Raw genomic sequence first — 24,348 nt, 5'->3', positions numbered from 1 at the left:
AAAGTTAATTCACACCAAACCTCTAAAACCACGTTTAAGGGTATTTTGTCATTGTGCAGATCAGCTAAATGTCACTACAATGCAGAAATGTCCACACACTACAGGTTAAACACTACAATTTGTCCACTTTAGCATCTAAATACAAATACACACACACACACACACACACACACACACACACGTTTTTCACATCAGAGGCTTGCTACTAAGCATATATCCACGCTTGTGTGGTGATCCTGTGTTCTCCTTCCTCATTGGTATTCCTTGGTTATTCCCAAACTCATTCTGAGTATGCACTGGGAGATAAAGCCTGGCCACTCTTCCTGACATACAGTTACATATTAGAGCTAAACAAAACTATTAAATGAATCTGTCTCTAATTTGAAACCCTCTGTATTTAACTGTATGTGCTCCATACACTTTCCTTCCCTCACAGCTCATGAGCCCGAGGTGTACAAAAATAGTAACAGCCACAAAGGAGAGGGAGGGTAGGACGCAAAGGACCACAGGGCAGCCCCCTCTCTTCCTTGGCAGCTCTTTTGTGTTTCCTCTTTCATATTTCTCAGGGTCTTTCTGTGACATGAGACCACTCACTGAGTCCCCACATGGCCACATTAGCTAGAAATAAAGATTATTTTTAGCTTTTCCAAGATTTTTGTGAGATCTTTTGGTTAATGCTTGCGAACTCAATAGTCTGCATATTTTTCCTTACTCAAGCAAAATATATGCTTGGTTATTTTCCCATGTTTCGCAGAATCTCTTAGAAGCCACGAGAGGTTTACCACAGCTAATTATTGTGATGCAGATTAGCAGTTTTTAGCCTGTATTTGTGCAGCTTCACTTCTAAATGACTTATAATTATCCTCTTTCTATTTTACTAATTTGGACACTCTCAGCCAAGGCCAAATTTTAGCTATCAAGAATCATGTTCCACCAATAGGGGAGAAAAGCCAAGACGTCTAGCGTGCCAGCGCCGAGCCCTCGTCAGACGGAGAGCGGAGGACAGGCAGGCGGAAGCTCACAGGCACTTGAAAACACGCATTCTGGCACCGACCTCATCTTGTTAGTATAGGCTGCTACATCCTGACTGTTGCTGCTCTCTCTGTTGCCTTTCATCACATACAGTCTTTATTTTTTATTGTAGAAATGCACCCTGATGATACTCAGTGTGTCCAGCAGCACAGCGTGGATTAATATTCAACTCTGCACGTCATTTTTATGCATAAATAGAATGAATTTGAGATCCTGCTGAAGTGTGCACATTTCAGACGAGGGTAGGTCGTTGAGAAAACGGACGGTGAAGGCAGCTTGGAGGTTTTTGATTGAGAAATTAACATTTGTTGTAAAACTTAAAGCAAGAAATTAATTAAAAACACAAAATATTTCAGTGTGGAGAGAGGCAGGACAGACTAGGAACAGAGGAGGAGAAAAGAGACAGAAAGTAAAGCGACAGAAATGCGAGTCAAATAAAAGATGGAGGAGGAGAAGGAGGAGGGGGTGGGGGACGTGTGTCACAAAGGATATGGGTATCACCTTATGCAGCTGTAAGGACTGCAGACCATGACAACCTGACTGCTGTGATTTGTCTCAGCGCTTGTGACTCATACTCGTGAGTCACATCAGCAGCTATTGGCAGAATCCCCCATCAGGCAGAAAACATCTGATGAGGCAAAAAAAAAATTCATCATCAGTTAAGAAATTGAGGTGGCAAAAAAATCAGTTGTTCTGAGTCCAGAAATCTGTTTTTGGATCAGATTGTGAAAAAGGTTTCCTGTAAGAAAAAAGCTTGAAGGAGATCCATGTCAGATTGAAATGTTGCCCAGTTACATCAGCTAAGAGCAGTGGGGAGAAGTTTCTTGGCTTTTGAATAAAATTGTTTTTATCAATCAGTTTTGTCCTTGGAGTGGAAAGGCTCATTTTTCCTAATCAGAGCTACAAATGAAAAGGATTTAATGGAAAATGCACGGATTCTGGTTACGAGAGCCGATACCGTTTCCCAATTTTTGTAGCATGGAGCTTCCAGTACTGATTGTGGCTGATTTTATCCATCTCAAGGAATTATGATTCAGCTCAAAATGTATGATTCTTGAAGCAAAATGTCAGAATTAGAATATGTTCTTAGTGAAGGTGAATTCACAAACCGGGAAAATGTGTCTGATTATTTAATGTCGCTAAAAGGCAATAGTTCATTTATATGGTTTAATTTTGAACAGCCATGTTGAATATTGGTCAGTTCTGATTACCAGGCTCAAGACCCATCTATTTCGGGTAGCTTTTATCTAATTATTTACTATAGTTTTATTTCTCGTTTTACATGATTATGTTTGATTGCTTGCTTTGCATGTTTTATATGATTATATTTTAGCATTGTTTCATTATTTAATATTATTATTTTACTGTCTATATGATTTTATTTATTAATAATTGTCTTACATTTGTCATTTATATTAGCTCTTTTATTTTCATATTTTTACTCATTTTAATCCAGTGTTTTCTCCGTAGGGGCCCTCTGCCCGGGGGGGGGGGGGGGGGGGGGGGGGCGACTGTTGCTTCCTGGGCGTTCTATGGGTAGTGTTTAAGTAGAGGTGGGGGTCTATGCTCCCCCTCCTCTGAATACCCTGACCTATTGTGTAGAAGACCTGATGCTGCCGGGGCAGACGGCTCCTCTGATGGCGTTTGCTTGCATTACCTTACTTGGCTCATCTGGACTCTGCCAAATATAATGTTTTACTGGTGTGTGTGTGTGTGTGTGTGTGTGTGTGTGTGTGTGTGTGTCTGTGTGTCTGTGTGTCTGTGTGTGTGTGTGTGTGTGTGTGTGTGTGTGTGTGTGTGTGTGTGTGTGTGTGTGTGTGTGTGTGTGTGTGTGTGTCTGTGTGTGTGTGTGTGTGTGTGTGTGTGTGTGTGTGTGTGTGCATATGTCTGTTAATGTTTTTAAACTGTTACGGGAATTTGGGGACATTTGGTAAAGCACTTTGCTTGAAAAGCGCTTTATAAATAAAATCTGATTGATTGATTGACTCTCTGATTTGTTTACATTTAATTGTAATTTTCTTAAGGTGATGTGCAGCAGAGTTGCCTTATCTTCAGTCTTGTCGATCCAGTTGTTATTGTTCTATTGAAAATATTGTCTCACTGCTTCATTCTTCCACCAAGGATGTTCCTCATTCCTGAAAATTATTTAGTTTTTTCCCGGGGCTTAAAACAGTCTCCTGTTTCCTCTCATGTAAAATGTAGTTTGTTTTTCAAAATTAAAATCTGATCAGTATATGAAAACATAATATGAGTACTGCACACTGAACCTGATGTAACATCTATGAAAGTAAAACATTTATCAAGACAAAGCTCTTTTTCGGCTTGCAGAGGCGCTGATGCTGTAACGTTCCACTTCCAGGCTGGTGCATTATAATTAAATTGGCTGGGTGTCGATGAGAAGAAGGGCAACGACTCACAATGTTTTTAATTTTGCAAAAGCGTTGGCATATATAGGTAATTCGAACCATGGTGATACAGCTGATTTCTCATCTGTCATCTTATGTTTGTACTGTTTCTGGTTGGTTGTGGGACTGGGAGAGATTGTTGGTGCATGTGCTCGCTTCTTTCAGCATGCCCCAGGACAGCTGTGGCTACAGTGTAGCTCATCACCATCTGCATGTTAATGTGTGTGAATGGATGAATGATTCACTGTATCGTAAAGTGCTTTGGAATCATTGGACTTTGAAAGGCACCATACAAATTTCGCTACTTGAATGCATATCTGTTTTCTGCATTTTGGGTCCAAACCCCTACTTAACATGACAACATCGTCTTTGGTAAGGAATTAGAAAAACATAAATAAAGAAGACATGTCTTACTATTTAAAATGATAACATTTAGCATTTATTGATCAAGTATCCCACTTATTGTACAGTATTTTTCACTTGCAGGCTATTGTCATAATTATCCTCAAAACAGATGCAATGCTAGAATTAGTACTTTCATCACACACCTGCCATCTAGTCCTAAACGTGTCTTCTGCCCTTTAGTAAAAGATCTACAGGCGGTGAGTGCCACTTTTATTTCTTTAATTCTCTTATATTGTTATAGGATAAATAAAATGGATTAATAATTAAAAACAGGTAGAATTGAGCACATCAGTGGGGTCATGACTCTCATGAGTCGTTTAAAAAAAGCTATGGTGCTCCTGTTCTGAGATGCAGTCGTTTGCTGGTGCAGAGGTGGGCTGAAAACAGCAGGATTGCTCATTATTTTTAATGATATGGACACACCTCACTTCTGATTGGCTAACAGAATGCGTTCAGCCATGTTGCAAAGTTACAATTAACAAGACACTCTCCTCTCTTTCTCCTCGCTGCAAAATACATTTTAAAAAGCCTTCCTGTGAGCAGGTGCGAGCCAAGATGGGCAAGGCCATTAATGCCAATTCACAGTGTGACATAGATATGTGAGGATTTTCAAATCCTTGCATTTGACCATCTTATCAATTGCTCATATTTTACCATTAAATGATATCTAGCTGCTGTAAACCAAGGAAAGAATATTTTCATTTCTTTTGCATTATCACCCAAGGATACATCTAATCAAAGAGGTAGCTGCTCACTTTTCTTCTTATTAATCCGAATACCAACAGACTGTGTAATTAAGGTGCCACCAATCAAATCCAGGTTGAAAATCTTATCTTTAAATACTCTTTTGAATCATTTGAATCATATTAATAATCATATCTAACTTCCAGAATGAATGCAAATATCTTTCCTATGGAAGTCTGATATTTTCGGTCTAGCATTAATATCGGCCGATAAAGTCATTAAACTTTAATATTGGAGAATTATTGGTATCGGTTCTTAAGTCTTTTAATGACCAAACTTTTACATACAAAACACACATTATCAGAATCAGAAGGATTTTGTTGCCGTATGTGTGAGAATCACAACATTAGGAAATTGCTGCGGTACTTGGTTCAAGAAAAATAAATGAAAAGCAAACTTAGAATTAAGAAATAAACACAATGAAATGATGAAAATGTAGGGAATCAATAATTAGAGAAGCAGCTGCTTTATACAAGTCAGTGTAGGTGCTGGTCAGAGGGGGTCAGTTCAGGTGCAAACACAACACAGGGTCATGTGACTGAAACAAAGCAGCTGGAGTGGGCAGGTCAACGATTGACATTAATGAGACCGGCTGCAGAGGGGAAGAAAGAGTTTTTGTGGCTAGAGGTTCTGGTCCAAATGGATCGGAGCCTCCTGCCAGATGGGAGCAAGTCCAAGAGACTGTGTCCAGGGTGAGACAGGTCAGCTGTAAGCCAACGTGCACGCCTCAATTTCCTGGAGGTGTATAGGTCCTGCATGGAGGGGAGTTTGCAGCCAATGGCCTTCTCAGCAGAGAACACGACACGCTGCAGTCTTTTCACGTCCCTGATGGTGGCTCCAGCATACCACACATGGAGGTGCAGCTGTTGGTGTACACGGAAAAGAGCAGAGGGGAGACAACACAACCCTGAGGGGAACTTGTACTAATGGTCCGCAGGCCAGAGGCATTTTCCCCCAGCCTTACTTTCTGCTTCCTGTCTGTCAGGAAGTCACTAATCCACCAGCAGATTGGGTTAGGCACGTTCTTCCTGGACGGTTTGACTTGGAGGAGGTGTGGAAGCATTGTGTTGAAGGCAGAGCTGAAGTCCACAAACAGGATCCTGGCATGGGTACCCAGGTAGTCAGACGCTGCAGGATGTTGATGCATCATCTGAAGACCTGTTGGCTCTGTAGGCAAACTGCAGGGGGTCCAGGAAGGGGGCTGTGGGGGTCTTGTCAAGGAGAACAACTTCATGACCACAAATATCAGAGCCACAGGTCTGTAGTCATTGAGTCCAGTGACCCTTGGCCTCTTGGGGATGGGGACTATGGTGGAGGTCTAGAAGTAGGCGGGCACATGACATGCCTCCAGTGAGGAGTTGAAAATGCCCGTAAACACTGTGGTTCAATTACACACCAAACTCCTAAACTTCTCCCCTCTCTCAAAACATGAAAATATGACTGATCTGAGGTTTAGTTTTTGAGATATTTTGGTTTATTAGGCACAACCTGTGAAGTAGAAATTAGCAGAGTGTAGAGACAAACACCCAAAACAAAAACAAGATTCTTCACCCAAGGCTGCTTTGCTTATCTGAAGAATTTTTTAAATGCTTATCATTGTAACTGCAATATACAGAAAAAATACATTATAACTAATGAACACATCTTAACTTCCTGTTTAGGGAGAATGAGGTTCAGCTAACTTAAATTAAAGGAGGTAGAGCAGGTTGATCAGTAATCGGAAGGTCGCAGGTTCGATCCCGGCTCTGACAAGAGAATGCTGCTGTTGTGTCCTTGACACTTAACCCGCCTTACCTGCTGGTGGTCGGAGGGACTGGTACCGCCAGTGTTTAGCTGGCCTTGCCTCTGTTAGTCTGCTCCAGGGCAGCTGTGGCCATATCGTCGCTCATCCCCACCAGGGTGTGAATGGGTGGATGACTTGTTGTGTTGTAAAGCATCTTGGGGGGGTTGTAGTACCCTAAGAAGGCACCATACAAATATAAGCTACTTACTATTTAGTTGTTATTATGTGGTGCAGGTGATGTTTGTAACCCGTTCTAATGTTTAATTTTTTCTTTTTTATGAGATGAGGACACAGCATATATCGGTATCGGCTTCCCTGAGGTCCAGTGACCAAAGCCTACTGGTTGTGCAACACCAGGATCATTTGCTGCTGTGGTCCCCAGACTCTGAATCTCTCTCCCCCGAGCCTGAGATCTGTGGGCTCAGTGGTCTCCTTTAAAAAGCAGCTGAAGACTCACCTGTTCAGGCTGGCTTTGGTGTGGCCTTCGCTTGATTTTTCATCACTACCTTCTCATCATTCTGCTCTTTCTACCAAATCTGCCTTTCCCAGTATCCACAGATTACATTTTTCATGATCATTTTTCTTTTTTACATTTCTCACATTATTGTAATTTATCATTTTTTATTCATTTAAAATAATTAAAAAAAATTTTTTTTTTGTTCTTGTGAAGCACCTTGTGATGTTCATCTTGAGCGACACTATATAAATAGTTTATTATTATTATTATTATTCCTCTTCTTCTTCAACAGCGGTATATCAGATATTGGTTAAATGCCATTGTTGAGCATCCCTAATTTTTCCCAAAGGTTTTCAGACCAACTTTCAAATTGAGCTGAAGCAGGACTTTGAGCATTTGAATGTCACCACCTGTACATCCTCAGTCTATGCTGTAACATTTAGGGTAATTCTTTTGTAGATGTAAAGGTTTTCATCCTCATCCTCTTTGGGTGTGACTGGTTGTTGCTTCTAATCGTCGGCATATTTATGTGTACTTCTTCTACCACCTGCTTTCCGGTTTCTTTTCATGCCAACTTCACACTTTGTTTAAATTTAGATCTGCTAATCCCACTTAGAAACCCTCGTGTTGAAATAAAAATCTACTCTGACCTTCACAACATTTCAACTCGCAGTGGGAAACACTATCCAAATATTCCTCATCCATTTCTAGTATCGAAGTCGTTTTCACAGTTGTCAGAATTTCTTCCCTTTTTGACCTCAGAAAAAGCTCCCAGGTGGAAAGTTTTGGCACATTTTGACTGAATTTGTTCCCATTTTTTATGTATAATCTGCACCATCACAAATCCATTTATGCAGCTCTCAGTTCAGTGTCAGCACTTTGGTGATGGTCTCCATCGATACAAGAGTGACTGACATCCCTACTTGTATGTGTCATCCATGTTACAGAAGCAATCTCAGAATACACAAAGAATACTTTGTACTCTGTACTTGCTGTGAGCAGAAAGGTGAAATACCTTGGTCATCATTTAAATGATCGATTAAGTGATGATGAGGATATGTATGTATAGGCAGTGCTGTAAGCTCTACACTGAGGCAAATACTATTGCTCACAAGATTAGCTTTTGCTCGTCTCCAGTTAAAGTGGCTCTGTATTGCACTCCGCTTTATACCGCCCAACTGTGGTCGTCATATAAACAGTGCAGCGTGCGTAAGCTGTGTGTTGCACTGAGAATCATCCTAAGATGGGGGAATGCCAGTCAGATGTTTGTAAATGCAGGTGTGTGCACTTTATAGAGCTCCGGACGTCACGTGACTCTCAGAGTAGACGCCATGTTGGCAGGCAACAAGGGTAAACAAAGTGAACGGGATCGGCTTGGATTTTACTTCGTCTGAGTTTTTTTCACACTTTAAAACCGAAGAAATCGTTTTATATAGTCAGAAATTGAACAGACTAAACATCTCCGACCCTTACCGTGCCCCTGGGATACTTTTTGAAAATGCCAGAAGCTGTCGGAGCGGACTTCTTACCGGACCTGGCCGGGGAACACCTTGGGATTCCCCCGGAGGAGCTGGCTTAGGCGGCTGGGGAGAGGGAAGTCAGGGCCTCTCGACGCTACATGCCCCCGCAACCCGACTCCGGATAAGCGGATGAAAATGGATGGATGGATGGACAAATAACATAGATTTACTGTACATGTAAGTAGTTTAAATAGAGTGCTGTGCTGTTTGAATGTATAAACTGAACACCAAGAGAAATCACTAGTTTGATTGTTTTCCGTGAATAAAATAAATATGTCAGGCAGGAGCGTCTCAGGATCTGTCTGAGATCTGTCATGGTGAGACATATAACAGCAATCCAAAGTGATTTTTATGTGTGATCTGACAATTGATCAACCATTGCTTAAAAATTAAATACAGCTTAGCCGGTTAATTGCTGTGATCATAAAACACGTAAACGGCAGCACGCAGAACTCACGAGGAAACGTTTTACGTGACGTTTACTTGTTGCTGTGAGTAATAAGACAGAAAAAGCCACACCAAAATAAGTTTAGGAAGCCCACTAAGAATCGTAATAAAAGCATTTAAAATAAATACCATACACAGTTGAGGAAACGTTGGTTTAAGTACCTGATATGAAGTGGTCGTTGCATAAGCGAAAACCTTTACTCTCGGGATCCCACAGTTTCATTTTAGCCCGGTCACTAGTGCGTTTAATTACAATGATCCAACGTTTGCGGCACTCCGGATCTTGGGAAATCCTGTAGATGGCTCATTCCTTATGTCGTCCGCGTCTGTTCTGCATCCTGGGACACAACAGGAATCTACCATATTTCCCGTTTGATTGAGTTTTCTGACAATAACAAATAGTCCAGCTGCGGGCTTCTGCCTGCCAAATGGCGCCGTTTCAATTTGAACTGTCGCATGCCGGGAAACGTGACGTCAACTCCCGGAGCTCTATAAGCACTTTTAAGAAAACTGATATTTGGATTCAGAGAAAGTGTTGATGGGTCAGATAACAGTATTATTATAGCAATCTTTGATCCTACTGTTAGTTGCTGTCGTTACTCATCAGGATTAAGGAAGCACTGGTTGATGAGTCTGTGTGCTCAGATTGTAGTGTGTTTTATTTGAATCTATTTTTACATTTTTTGTAGCTTAATCTTTATTATCTTTGTATGGTGCTTTTATGTCTTTTATCCTCCCATTTCTTTTTTGATGTATTTATTTATTTTTATACTTGTATGTTTAAGTATTTATTTTAGGTGCTGTTTCTGAGTTTGTACTGGACCTTTGAGTCTATTAATAAAGCCTATCTATCTTTCTAATACTTGGCAAGGAAGCAAAGTGTGTGTGTGTGTGTGTGTGTGTGTGTGTGTGTGTGTGTGTGTGTGTGTGTGTGTGTGTGTGTGTGTGTGTGTGTGTGTGTGTGTGTGTGTGTGTGTGTGTGTGTGTGTGTGTGTGTGTGTGTGTGTGTGTGTGTGTGTGTGTTTTGAGTAGAAGACTATTTACATGATCAGCCCACATGACAAACTCGGAGTCACCGATTATAATCAGAAACAAATAATTAAATAAATAAATAATGTATTTTAGGTTAATTAAGAGACTTTTATAATTAGCATTATAATTAGCATGATAATATGATCCAATAAATAAACTTATATAAATCAGTCTACTGTATTTTTGTCAAGTCTTTATTTTGTGTTTAAGTTATATATGCATGTACATTTTTAGCAAGGCACAGACTTCATTTTGTAACAAGCTAGACTTGGCTGCAATGAGAAGTTACATCAACACATGTGTTATCTTTTTTTAACTGCTGCTTAAGATCTCTGCAGCTGGCAGAAGCACATTGATTGAGTGGATTTGAAGGGGTAATAAAAAGCTTGCCTGTTGCAGTTTCTTGATAGCATCAGTGATGATAGATGCTGAAGTGGCTTTGAGTCTGGGCGGCTTTTCAGCATTTACTATCAGCAGCCACCTCTCTCCAGCTTTCTTTTATTTTTATTTTTATTTTTTTGATTTATCTGGCTGAAAAAACTCCCAACTCAGTTCACTCATACACCCGTGAACATCTGCTTTGCTTCCAACAGTTTCTGGTTTCTTATTATTATAGTAAATCATGTGAGGTTTTCTATTATTATTTCTAAAATATAAGTTCTTCATACTGAAACATGGCGCTTCATGCTTTATTAAATCAGACTGCACTTCGCTCCGGTTTAGCTTTATTTTTCTACTTTAATATACTTGAACAGGGAATCATAACTTTGCTGTAAGGTCCAGGAGAGGAAAAAAGGGTGTGGTCTCCAAGGAATTTGTTGAAAAATGAACAAAGGTTTTTTTTATGACTACATGGAGTTCATGCAAACTCATGGTTTGGTGTGTTTGCTCGAATTGTTTTGTTTTCCTATCTCAACATATTGATTGTTGATCATTTTTTCACTTTAGGCAAAACAAAACATGAGCTCCTCAACCCCAATAATAGCTCCAGTTATTGAATTATTGCACCTGGGAGAGTGTTCAGTTTACATGGGATATTTTTATCTGGCGTACTGTTTCCAGGCAAGTGGATGGGAACATACGGTAATGACGATAATTGTGACATTGAAGTTTTAACAATAAAATATCCCAGAGGTGTTTAGCTAGGAAACCGTGGTCAATTATTTCATAGAAAAAATGAAAACATTATTACAATGGTCTTTTACTTGTTGTTTTAGTATCAAATTTAAATTGGAGAGCAGAGAATCCCAGAAAAAGTCCATTCAAGCTGACAAATGTGGATGAAAGGCAGAATTGTTTTGAGGTTTAAATGGTTTAGACATATGTAAAACATAGCTGTTTGTCTATGGTTTGCATAGATATTAGCATAATAAACAGACAGGAAAGCACGAATACACAGTCTATATTTTGCCACGTGAAATATCTGCACAGTGTCTTTGAAATACCTCAGTAAACCTCTGTCCCATTACCATACATTATGAATGTGCCCATTTCTTGTGTCCCACTCATGTGAAAGCCTCCCTTGAAATAACCCAAAATGCACTGTCAAAGCTGGAGATGTCAGAATTAACAATTAATGCATATGCATTTAAGAAATGTTACATTCATGTGAATCCTTGACCATTATTATTAAGCCATTAAATCAAGCAATCCAGTTTAACTTTATGGTAGATAGTAGATGGAAGAGATACATTTAACAGAATTTTTATTTTTATTTATTTATTTATTTATTTCACAGAAAGAATGGCTTTGCCTCAACTGTCAAACGCAACAAGCCATTTCAGGCCAGTTGGGAGACATGCCGCCTCCATCTATGGCTTCTCCAGAGACGCAACCACCTGCTGCTCAGTCTACTCCTTCCTGTGTTCCCGCTCCTGCTTCTGTAGATAGCAAACCTGTAGCCGAAGCAATAGAACCAACCCCACCAGCTCCCGAGCCCAAGGTAGCACCCTCAATCATACCAGAAGCCACACCAATTTCACCGGAGCATATTTTTCCTTCTCTTGTGAACACTACACAGGAAATGCCTGAATCTGAAGGATCAAATCAGCAATTAGTAGATGAGTTAGTGCTTGAAGATGTGATTCAGCTTGAAAACAAGCCTCTGAATTCAGAGAGTTTAGCTGAAAGCAGCCCAGGAATCCCACAAACTGACCAACAGCAGGACAGTTGTGAGAAAAAAGCAGAGGACCCCCATCACTGTGATACAGAACCACCTTTTTCTAATGAGCACAATCAGACATCACCTGTTAGTGAAATCCCAATAGTAGATCAACAACAGAGTTGCTCTGAGAATTGCACCAAAGCTGTTGTACCTGCATGTTTAGATGAGACAGTAACTTCTGTAGAGGAACAAACTAAGCCAAGTCCAGAGACTACTCAAAGTGAAGATACAACTTCCCCACCTGATCACGAGAAAAGAGAGCCACCAGAAAAGCTTCTAGACATGACAACAAATCCAGTTGAGTCTCCACCTGCTTTGATACCTGCCGTTGAAACACAAGAAGTACCTGTCGATCAGTCAGATTTCTTAGCAACAACTACAGCTGAGAAGAAAATAGCTGAGATTTCCTCTGAGAAACCTCTAACAGACACCCCCCATGCCATTCCCGTGGGACAAACTCCATCAACTCCACTGGACAATACATTAGATGTCAATCAAACAGACATGAACATAGATAAAACTGGTGCAGCTATCATTACATCCGGTGTCATAAATTCAGTTAAAGAAGCAATACCCTCTTTTGGCCCTGCTGACCAAGTCAGTGTTCTTAAATGTGAAAAGATAGAGCAAGAATTACAACCAAAGCCAGAAATGTGTCCAGAAACTGAAATCCCAGCTTCCCAGGGGCTTTCCCAAACAAGTGAAATAGACAAAGAGAAGGTGACTACAGCAAATGAAAAAGTCGAGATTCCTCCCGATGCTGCGCTGTTTCAGGGAGAATCTAAAATTCAGACTAATAATGAGGAAATTGCTATGGAGAAAGTGCTCAAAAGAGCCGATAAAGAAACTTCAGATGAGCATAAAATAAATCTGAGTGCAAAAGGAGCTACAGAGGTAAAAGCTGATGAAGGAAGGGCTTTAGAAAAGGAGGGAGTTCAACAGAAAACCACTGAGAAGACAACTGTTCTGGAAAAGAGTGGTAATAATTTAGACTCCGCTCAAGCAATTACTGGTACCGAAACAGAAAATATCAGTATTTCAGAGAGAAGAATAGATTTACAAATGTCAACAGAATCAGCAAATGAAACCACCAAAGAAATAGTTCAGACAATTAAAGAACTTCAGCCAGAAACAAAAACTGAGACGTTTGAAATAGAGAAATCAGAGGAAAAAGGCCAATCTTTGATCTTAGCAGAGGAAGGATCACCAAAAAGGGAGAAACAAGAAGTGGACGATCCTGTAATAAAGGTGGATGACGGAGCAGTGCTTATATCTGAGCTCCCACCTGTTGAACAGAAAGAGAAAGAAAAAGTGAATGTTGGTGTGCCAGTGAATACTATAGATGTGGTTTCAAACTCAGTTGTCTTTAGTGAGACAAATCTCAGTGAGAAAACATGTGAGGCAAAACACTTCCAAGTAGAGATAGAGGCTGGCTCACTAAAGGGAAGCAATGCAGCTGAAAATCAAAATGAGCCTCAGAAAAATCTTCAGCTGTCAATCAAGGAATGGAAAGCAGAAAGTGACAGGAAAGAGGATGAGTCACAGCCTGCTGTTGGTAGCATCCAGGAAACTGTTTTAATAACTGAGGCAAGTGCAAAGGGCAGCAAATATGGCAATACAGTGTTTGATGTAGGAGTATGCACAGCATCAAAGCAGGGGGAAGTGTCAGAGTGTGCACATGCATTGGTACCTTCTGTCCTTGTAGCAGAACCTGAAACCCAGTCTGTAGTTAGTGAGCAGGATGAAGGCACAAGGCAAGAACACACGGAGAAGAAAACGGAAGCTAAAGCTAAGCCTCTGGAAAAGCACAGGGAAGAAGATACAGAGTCTAAGGTGACCATAGTATCTAGCAAACATAGAAGTAAAATGTATCATGTTTTGGGCATCAGTTTATTTACAAATTATTTGATTTTTGTGTAAATGGAGATCAATAAAACCATTATGAAAATTTTGCCAGAATATTGTTTTAAATGAACGAATGAATGTCTTTTTTCAATCCATCAGATTGAAATGATGAAGACTTTGAAGGAGCCTGATGTAAGGGAAGTGAAGGCCAAAGAAGGCAGTCCCACCAGTCCCTCAGACATTTCAAAACTAGAAAGTTCAGTCCTTCCCATTCTTGAGGCCCCAGGGAGTACACCAGAGGAAAAACAAACTCTAAAGGCCAGGCGTAAATTAGAGGTACTCCCTCTTTCACCTGATTCTCCTAGTTCTGAAGAGGATAAGGAACTTTTGGAGAAGAACATCAATGGCACCACAAAGAAAAAGCTCCTTGTCCCAATGGATGTCAAGGCTGATTCTTTAGATGACAGCAGTGAAAGCTTTGGAAAAGAAAGCCCAATGTCAGGAGAAGATGAGGACTTTATTAGAAAACAGATCATAGAAATGAGTGAGAATGAGGATGCCTCACCATCTGATGAGGAAAACCTGATCAGGCGTAAGATCAGAGAGGATGAGAAGAAAAAAGTGGAACAAAGGAAAACTGAGACTACAGACAAGAGCTCATTGGGGAAAGCTAGACGACTCACAAAGAAAACAACTATAAGTCCAGATGATGATGATAAAGATTGTGCATCCACACTGGATAAACCTCTTAGTGATCAAATGGAGCAACAAGAAGAAAAACAGGAAGATGATAAAATCAGTACCGCAGTCCGCAATTTCCAAACCATGGAGCTGAATACAATCAGCAGCCCAGTGCGTATACCGATTGCTGATGGAGAGGCAGAAATGGAAAGTCTTACAGACTCTCCAGAAGACCGGTCCAGAGGTGATGGGTCTTCTAGTCTGCATGCATCGAGCTTCACACCAGGAACATCCCCAACATCACTTTCATCACTGGATGAAGACAGTGACAGCAGCCCGAGCCGCATCCGGTCTGGTGAGGGTAAACAGCACAGAAAAGCCAAACATAGACAGACTGGTCAAATGCTGCCAACTATTGAGGACTCCTCTGAGGAAGAAGAGCTGCGAGAAGAGGAAGAATTACTCAGGGAGCAAGAAAAGCAGAAAGGTTCAGGAAAAAAATCTAAGAAAGACAAAGATGAGATCCGTGCCCAGAGGAGGCGAGAACATCCAAAGACAACACCAAGTAACCTTTCTCCTATTGAAGATGCCTCGCCTACTGAAGAGCAGAGGCAAGAAGCAGAAATGGAGGAGATCAGACGATCATCCTGTTCTGATTTTTCCCCGAGTTTTGAATCAGATCCTGAAGGATTTGAAATCCACGCTTCAAAGAATGCAGCAGTCCACAAAACATATCAGCTGCCTGTATCAATGTCTCTTCACTCACCAACAGATGACCAAACCACTGATGAACCTCAAACAAAACCTCTCAAATCTGCTGATGAAGCCTATGAGGAAATAATGCTGAGGGCCAAATCACCAACAGTTGACAGAGTTGAGATTCAATCAGACAAACAGTCTGTTTATGGACGTGTGCTAATTGAAGACTATGCCTACTCATCTTTTGATCTAGAAGAGCCAGAAAAAATTACAGTTCCCACTCAAAATAAAAAGCTAAGGTCACCAGATGAAGTGTATGAAGATATGATAAAGAAGAGAAAAGAATTTATGCAGCTGGAACAGGAATATGAAAAAATGAAGCCAAAACATGAAACGCCAAATCCAGAAATTGTGCTTCAACTTGCTGAGAATATCTCCAAAAGCAGCACAGTAATATTAGGTAAAGATGGGAAACCATTGTTGGATGCAGAGACTGCCTATGAAGAGCTAATGAAAAAAGTCCTAACTCCGGGAACGAGTCCAACTCAACTTGAACCAGAAGTGGAATTTACTGTAACAAAAAAGGCCCTCCGTCCCATACCAGACCTAAAAGTGACACAGTGCTCTTCAGGAGAGTTATCATCTGATGAAGAATCTGCAGTTAAAAAGGAACAGGAGACAGGTGCTGTGTCAGTTGTAAAACCTGAAGTGGAGCCTGAACCTTTGAAAGGTGTTTCTGAATCTTCCCCATTGCCCACAACTGATCAGCAACCTCAGACAACAGTAATAACTTCCCATGTTGCTCTTGTAGACTTATCAAGCACTTTCACAAGATCATCAGCCCCTGTAATTGCCAGTGCATCGCCTTTGCCCACAGTCCCACAGTACACACCTAGTATACCCAGTGTAGTGTCAACAGCACCACCTGTCCCCCCTAAACCAAATGTCTTGCGTAGGGCAAACTCTCAGGAACAATCAGAAGAACCTGTTGCACCACCCATGCCTCCTCCCACTCCTCTAAAACCTACTGTTTTCCCCAGAAAAGCTCCAATACCACTTCCACCTCAGGCTTCAGCTCCCCTGAAAAAAACAGAGTCAGTGGTTATGACAACACCACAAGGATCACCTGTAAGACAAGCAGTTACCCCAACATATAAGCCTCATGTTCCTCCTCCTGTTCCCCCAAAGCCAGCCATTCCTCCTGGAATTGGGGACAGTCATAAAGCAGGACACATTGCCAAACCACCAATTGCACCAAAGCCTGGTTCACAGCCACCTTCACCTGCTCATGCCCCACATGCAGCAAGACCCACTGTACTACCTACCAGTCATGGTGACACAGTCCTTAATCTGAGCCCTTCTTCTGAAAGCAAGATATTTCAGCCCTCACCAAAGTCTCCTTCCTCTCCAAGATATGTCAGCAACCTCCGTGACACATATGTAGTCATCACACTGCCATCCCAGCCTAGTTCTCCTGTTGACAGTGTCACAACTCAAGCTCCCTCTAGTCCTGGACCAACACCCCCATCACGTCAAGCTCAGCCCGAAAGTTATTACCAACCACAGTCTCAACAACACCAATATTCACAGCACTATCAACACCCAACTCCTCCTCAAACAACCAGGGTGCCTCTGGCATACACACGTGTCACTGAATCTATTGAAAACCAAGAGGTTTGTAGCCCAGAAAAACATGTATCCAGTTCTTGTCATATAATTGAGGCAATATCGGCCTCAGCACAGCAACCCGTTGTTATGCCTAACCTCATATCGCAAGTGGTTACTACAGAAGTTCAAAGAACCACTGTCTCTGTTGTTCATGAAAGAACACCAGCACCAATACCAGCCCCAAGGGCAAATGGTGTCCCTATCTTGATGGAGAAAGCTATGCCCCTGATTTCTGCTCAGAATGAACAGGTCTCTCAACCCACTGAGGTTGTGGATCTTAGAACAGTGAAGGTTGATTCAGAATTAAACATGAATGGTGTTGATCTGACTACCAGCCCAGATTCAAGACGCCCATCTTTTGCAGGGGAAGGCAGCCGTCACAACAGTGCAGTACAATCACCAGTGGTCAACCTCAGCACTGAATCATCCACTGTTTCTATAGTGACTGATAGCATCACCATTGTAACTTGTGCTGCTACAATCCAGCAAAGTGACATTGTAGAACTATCTCAAGCATCTTCAGTGCCCCTCCAGCTAACAACAAACAAGTCATTTGAACCAGTTTCTCAAATTGTATATCGACCAATTGATTCCCAGCCCTCCACTCTTGCTACCACAGAGATCCCAATCAACCTAACAGTTGGATCAAACACAATTGTAGGAAGTTCACAAGCCACTTCAGCTTCTTTTGCATCCAATTATGTTGCAAGCTGTGTTGCCAATGGATTAACAACAGGAAGAACAACAGTGGCAGGAGCTGTTGACCTCAGTACCACAAAATCTTTCAATACTATGGTGTGTATAGATGATAAATCTACAGATGTGGTCACAGCTGTAATTACAGATGACGGCAAACCAGTGGATCTGACAGCAGGGAAAAGAGCTGTCTGTTGTGACGTTGTGTACAAGCTCCCTTTTGCAGGAAGTTGTGCAACTCAGCAGCCTACCACACCTCTTCCCGAAGATCGTTTTGGATACCGTGATGACCATTATCAATATGATAGAACACCTTATGGCATGAGAGGATTTGGAGGAATTAAACCGTCAATGTCAGATACCAACCTAGCAGAGGCTGGCCTGTTCTTATACAGGAGTAAGAACAGCTATAATTTCATAACTACAACAGATGGTGCAGTAGATCTTACTTCAACAAAGATATCAGATGCAGGTCAGTGCAGTGACATTGCTGACCTGTCACTAAAATGTCATTTTGAACTGCTTCCACTTATTCATGGCTAATGTGACATTTTTTATTTCTTTGTTTTTCATTTGAGTTTATTTTGCATGGACTTTTCTTTGCCTTTTTTTTTCAACATCAGATTTTTGCATGCTCCTGTGCCTGTTTTGCTTGTTCCACATCAGTCTTGGATTATTTTTTCCTTGTTCGGCTTTTAAAAATATTTTTTAAAGGCATGGCTTGCTTCAGTGTCAAATGGGTCTACCATAAATGGACTGAACATATATTTTTGATTTTTGACAGGTGAAGCTGTTGACTACTCCAAGAAAGGGAGTTATTCAGGAATGGGAATTCTACCGCATTCCCAAGCCAGTGTCGCAAGTGCTGTCAGTACACTCTTTGGCACAACCAGTGTTTTGAGGTCATCAAATGGAGTGGTCTATTCCTCTGTTGCAGCACCAATACCATCTACATATGCCATTACTACCCAGCCTGGTTCTATATTTAGTGCCCCAACATACAATGCCATTGCAGGTATGCACACAAGTGACACAATGCCTTCACTGTCTGCTCTCCAGAACATACCACTTACAAGATCCCAAAGTTTTCTGTCGACCGTCCCTGCGTCTTCAACGGAAGATCAAGGAGTTGTGCCTCTCAATCTGGAGATCACCAGAGGTGGTGCTTTAAGTATTGATACTATGTCTAAAGCTACCACATCTTTATCCCTTGACACTTATACAGATGCATCTCTGGAGGCTATAGCTGCTTCTCTTGAGGCCTTGTCCTCACCAATGATTCCTGGGGATGGCCAGTATCAAGCAGAGCGTGAGAGGCTAGAAATGGAAAAACTCAAGCAGCAACGCCTGGCTGAAGAATTAGAATGGGAGCGACAGGAGATTCAAAGGTTTCGGGAACAAGAACAGCTCCTGGTACAAAAAGAGTTAGAGGAACTACAATCCATGAAGCAGCAGATACTGGCACAACAAGAAGAAGAAAGACAGGCCCACCTCATGATGCAAAAAGAAACCTATGCCCAGCAACAGCAGCAGCTTGAGCAAATACAAAAACTCCAAGAACAGTTGCGTCTACAACTTGAAGAACAAAAGTTTCGCCAAATGTACCCAGATAGGGATTTGCTAGGGCATGGAGTTCAGGAAGCTGTTGTCTTGGGCCCTGATGGCACAGTTCTCTCTCGAAAGATCACTGACAGTGGGTGCCAGACGGATGAGGAAGATGAAGCAGTAAGCAAAGCTTACACAGCAGGAAGAAAAAAGAGAAGTGCTAAAAAGAGTGTTGATAGCTGTGTGCAGACTGATGATGAAGATCAAGAAGAATGGGAGGCACAAAACAAAAGCCATCAAAGCCGTCCACGTACTGCTAGAGGTGACAGGACTGGGTATTCTGAAGTGTCTCTTCAAGCCCACACTGAAATTTCAATCCAAACTGACAAAGAGGGAAATATTCGAATGGACACCAGAATGGAGTTGTCAGACTCTGAGAGAACCTCACCAAAGAGGCGACCTACTCCCATAGAAATTGCCCAGTCTCCTAGCCTTAAACCAGACTTTTCTTCCCTTCAAGCTGCTCCTAAATCTCCAAAAGTGTTGTATTCTCCTATATCTCCCTGCATATCACCTAGCAAATCTCTTGAATTTGTGTCTTATGATAAGTCTCTGGGTGACACAAGTCCACAAAAGCTAAGGGAAAACATAGACCCATCAAAAGGCTCTCCAGGAAGCACCAGAGGAATCAAAACCATTCAGCGATCCCAGTCTGACCCCAAGTCCATGAGTCCAACTGCAGAGGAAAGAGCAGCTTCAGGCACCCAGTATGCTGATGGCCACACAGTGAGTACTTTTGCTACACGTCATTTTAAAGGTTACATAAGCATGAGAGAGGAATCCAAAAGGGTTCAAATCAAGGCAACTGGACTTCTTTGGTTTCGTGAAGACGTTTTGCTTCTCATCAAGGAACTTCTTTGTCAATTCTGACAGGAATATGGGAAAGTCAAACTTATAAGCTGTAGCTGTTTATTGTTCTTTAAGGAGCAGAAACTACTTTAAATATTGTCTCGGAATGTGTCATTAAACAACACTACAGCTTATAAGCTTGACTTTCTTGTATTCCAGTGAGAATTCACAAAGGTCCTTGGATAAGAAGTAAATCGTCTTCAAGAAACAGAAGTGCAGTTTCCTTTATCTGAACCTTTTTGGATTACCATGACCTGGATGACTGAGAACCTTCGCCAGCACACGAGAGTGCAAGATAATTAACAATTTATAGGCAATATATAGATTATGAAAATCTAGAAAAGGGTGAATAAAAAGTATTTAATGTTAAAAAGAAACAAATACACATAAAGTTAATGGTTGAACTCTCGATTACATCACTTTGTACAAAAAGTCACATTTCTATACATATTTTTAAAACATGGTTGAAAAAAATAATGTTTTTCTGTCTCTGAAGAACCAAACCTAATTGGCTTCTTCATGTATACAAATTATTGGCTAAAGAATTCTACAAATCTCACCTTTCATTGTTACAGGGGAAGGGCTCTGGAGGCACACCAACAGGCACTCAAAAGAAGGTGAAGAGAACTCTTCCCAATCCACCATCTGAAGATGAGTCAACAACCACTGGCCAGACTGCATACAGTACTGGTTCTGCCAGGAGAAGAATGTGCCGCAATTCCAACATGGCACGTGCTAAGATCCTACAAGACATTGATCGTGAGCTAGATCTGGTGGAGCGGGAGTCTTCCAAGCTTCGCAAAAGACAAGCTGAATTAGATGAAGAGGAAAAGGAGATTGATGCTAGACTCAGATACTTAGAAATGGGGATTAATCGGAGAAAGGATGCACTCCTGAAAGAGAGAGAGAAAAGAGAACGGGCTTATCTACAGAGTGTCGCAGAAGATAGAGATTATATGTCAGACAGTGAAGTTAGTAACATTCGAGAGACGAGAGGTGTTCATGAAGGCGGTGATGACGAGGAAATTGAGAGTGTTGGTCTTGAACGTCCAAGGACAGCTCCTCATTCAGAGCTTGATGACTTTGTTCCACCTCAAACCAAGCATGAATATGGAAAATACTCTCAGTACCAATATCCTCACAGCCAGTACCAACAGTCAATCTACCAGATTCCACAGTCCTATCAATCTCATTCTATCTACTCATCTGTTCCCTCCCTCACTACCTCCCAGCAGCAGAGTTACCACCAGATGCTTTTGTTACAACAAAAAGCTGCCAGACAAGCTGCCCTCCTCTCAGAACTTGATGCAACTAAATATGATGTCATTAGTCAGCAACCTGATCCTACATCCTCAGCTTACCTTGGTGTCAAGTATGACAAATATGGCAACCATCTTGACCTCAGAGCTTTAGAGGTGGGAAGTATGGCAGGTAGTCCATTGCCAACTGTCTCAGATTCCTATTACACAGATGTGGACCATCATACACCTCGGAGCTACATGCTGCTAGAAGATGCTGCAGAGCTTGCTAAGACATCTACAGGACTGTCTTCATCATATAGTCTGGCTGAGAGAGAACTGGCTAAGGCCGAGAAGCTATTGCGTAGAAGTGCTGCAGATCTTGGGTCAACTGACTATCTGGGTTCCTCCTCTCGAATCCATACTTTTGGAAAAACCCCTGATGAAGAGGACACAATGGAGGAACCCTATGAACTGAAACTTCTGAAGCAGCAGTTAAAGCAAGAGTTTAGAAGAAGTACAGGTGGGACAGAAAATTTAGAGCAGCTGACAGGTGTCTCTCAACACTACTATACTCCAAGTTCTGGTATCTCTAGTTACTCTCAAAGACAATATCCCAAGTCAGAAAAGTACAGCATCAGTCGACTTACTTTGGAGAAGCAGGCAGCTAAACAACTTCCGGCATCTGTGTTGTACCAAAAACACAAAACTCCACTGATAGATCCTAAAATCTCTTCCAAGTATTCCTCCATTTCAGACAGCCGAGGTTTGGAAACTGATTATACCGGCTATCTGGGCTCTACCAGTGCATCTCCAAGATCAAGCCGGCTGATGCAAGATGAAATTACCTTCGGTCTTCGTAAGAATATTGCAGAACAACAAAAGTATCTTGGATCTACCTTGGGAGCCAACTTAGCAGGGTCACTAAATCTAGGCCAGAGCTTGGGTTTGGACTCCGCCTATCCTAGTGGTAGTCGGTCAAGACCCTCATCAAGACCCACATCTTGTTATGGCCTAGACTTGTCGATCAAACGGGACCTTTCAAGTTCTTCACTGAGGCTTAAAGGAGATGGAGAAGCATCTGGAGATGTTCCAAGTTTTCAGACACCCTCTGGTCGCACTAAGCCCACAAGCCTTCCTATTGTGCAAAGTGGCCGTGGACGAATCCCAATCGTGGCCCAGAACTCCGAGGAAGAGAGTCCCTTGAGTCCTGTTGGTCAACCCATGGGCATGGCACGTGCATCAGCGGGACCTCTGCCTCCTATCTCAGCTGATTCAAGGGACCAGTTTGGTTCTTGCCTGTCTTTGCAGGATTCCCAGCAGCAACATATAAGGGAAGAGACAACGAGGGGTAGGGGTTATGCATTGCTCGATGATCTTCAAGGAACAATGTCGGACAGTGAAGGTAAAAATCAAACTTGTCATTTATTCACCATTTTCCTTTTGAAAGTTTTATGAGTAAGACTTTGTAAGTTTGACTTCTATTAATTATATTTAGCTTCAATGGTTCAAAGTCTGCATGTTACTGTGTGTTTGTGCTGTACCATATTTTTGGTGAATGCATGTTGTACAACCAATACAGCTCGGTTGGTATGTTTAGATGTGGTGTGACTGCATGCCTTTGTGAATCTTTCTTTGTCTTGTCCTCTCTGTTGCTTTTTTTCTGTATTCCACACGTTTTGTAATATATTTTCATCTTGTATGCTACTTGACAGACATTTTCTTTCTTTTAATCCTTTTAATTTTAAGCATGCTGCCATTTTGTATAAACTTTACTTTCTTCTTGGCTATAAAGAGTTTAGACCACAAAGGCAGATTAATGATTTCCAGTTTGGGTTATAGTCATTGAGTGTAGCGTGGTTACTGTATATGATTTAGGTTGTTTCAGGTCACATTTATTTCCCTTCTTATAATAAAAAGAAAAGTTATTATCATTTAAAAATTAATATGAGTGAAATTCTTGGGGGAAAAACAAGAACAAGGCTTACTAATAGACATGTATTTGTTCAAAAGGCAATGTTTGATTGCAACATTTCTGCACGTGAAATAAATGTACAACTCAACATTGCATGCCTTGTCTTGAATATTTGTATTGTCTGATATTTCAGCTGATTTATGAACATATTTACAGTACGTCCTTTATACTTTTCATTCTTTTTTGTGTTAGCTCCTGGGCTCTTCTGCCCAGGTGATTAATTCATAGTCTTAGTTCTCATTTTTAAAAACTGTGACTTGAATTCTCCCTGAAATTCAAGGAGGTCATATTATATTTTTTTTTCCTCTACTAAAAATTTTATGCATAACATTTTGAGAATCTGTAATCTACAATGTTCCTTACTTTACTCTAAAACTTCACAATGCCTATTTCAAATAGGTTTAGTTACAGTGCTGTGCAACATTGTCCCAAATTTCAATTTGTTTGCAGGGGCTCAAACTCTCTTGAAAGATTTTTAAGTAGTTTTGAAAAGTGTATCTTCTGATTTTTAGAGATAGATTTTCTGTATATGTTGGCTTTTTTTAAGAAAATTTCTGTCTCGTACCTATTTTTCATCAGTGATAAAATCACTTAGCCTAATTCCATAATAGATTCATGGATGGGTGGATGGATTCAATTAATATTTTCTTCAGAATTCTACACATAACACCCCATAATGACAACATAAAAATGTTTCTTTGTTAGTTTTTGTTTAGTTAGTTTTTGTGAATTTTTAAATATATATTGGACAAAAAAAAAGAAACCACAAGTACAAGGCTGTTCACAGTGGCAAACCTGAGATCATTTATTTAGATGTTTTTGCAGCTTAATTGGAGTCCACCTGTTGTCAATTCATTTGATTGTATACAAGGTCCCACAGTTTACATTGCATGTCTGAGCATAAACCACGCATGAAGTTAAAGGGACTGTCCGTAGACCTTTAAAATAGGATTGGCTCGAGGCATATATCGAGAGAAGGTTACAGAAAAAAAAAAACTTGTGCTCTTTTGAATGTCCCAGTAAGCAAAGTGACACCAATAAGCATCAATTAGTGGAAGACATTTGAGACCCTCAGGACTCCTCCCAGATCCTGCATGCTATCT

General features: G+C 41.1%; 1 protein-coding gene across 7 annotated transcripts in view; it reads left to right on the top strand.

The window, feature by feature from the left end:
- pcloa (piccolo presynaptic cytomatrix protein a) overlaps positions 1 to 24,348 on the top strand; it is a 66,915-nt gene that overhangs the window by 12,366 nt on the left and 30,201 nt on the right. For 6 of the 7 annotated variants that reach the window (XM_015959640.3, XM_015959632.3, XM_015959624.3 and 3 more), the window contains exons 4-7: positions 11,564 to 11,767; positions 13,994 to 18,050; positions 18,363 to 19,909; positions 20,608 to 22,675. In XM_015959640.3, the coding sequence (XP_015815126.3) occupies positions 11,564 to 11,767; positions 13,994 to 18,050; positions 18,363 to 19,909; positions 20,608 to 22,675 (7,876 nt within the window). The remainder of the gene's footprint in view (positions 1 to 11,563; positions 11,768 to 13,993; positions 18,051 to 18,362; positions 19,910 to 20,607; positions 22,676 to 24,348) is intronic. The other variant, XM_054739732.2, reaches the window with a different exon arrangement.

The sequence above is a fragment of the Nothobranchius furzeri genome, chromosome 1, assembly GCF_043380555.1.
Source record: "Nothobranchius furzeri strain GRZ-AD chromosome 1, NfurGRZ-RIMD1, whole genome shotgun sequence".
NCBI lineage: Eukaryota > Metazoa > Chordata > Actinopteri > Cyprinodontiformes > Nothobranchiidae > Nothobranchius > Nothobranchius furzeri.
This window is presented reverse-complemented; position numbering and strand designations above follow the sequence as displayed.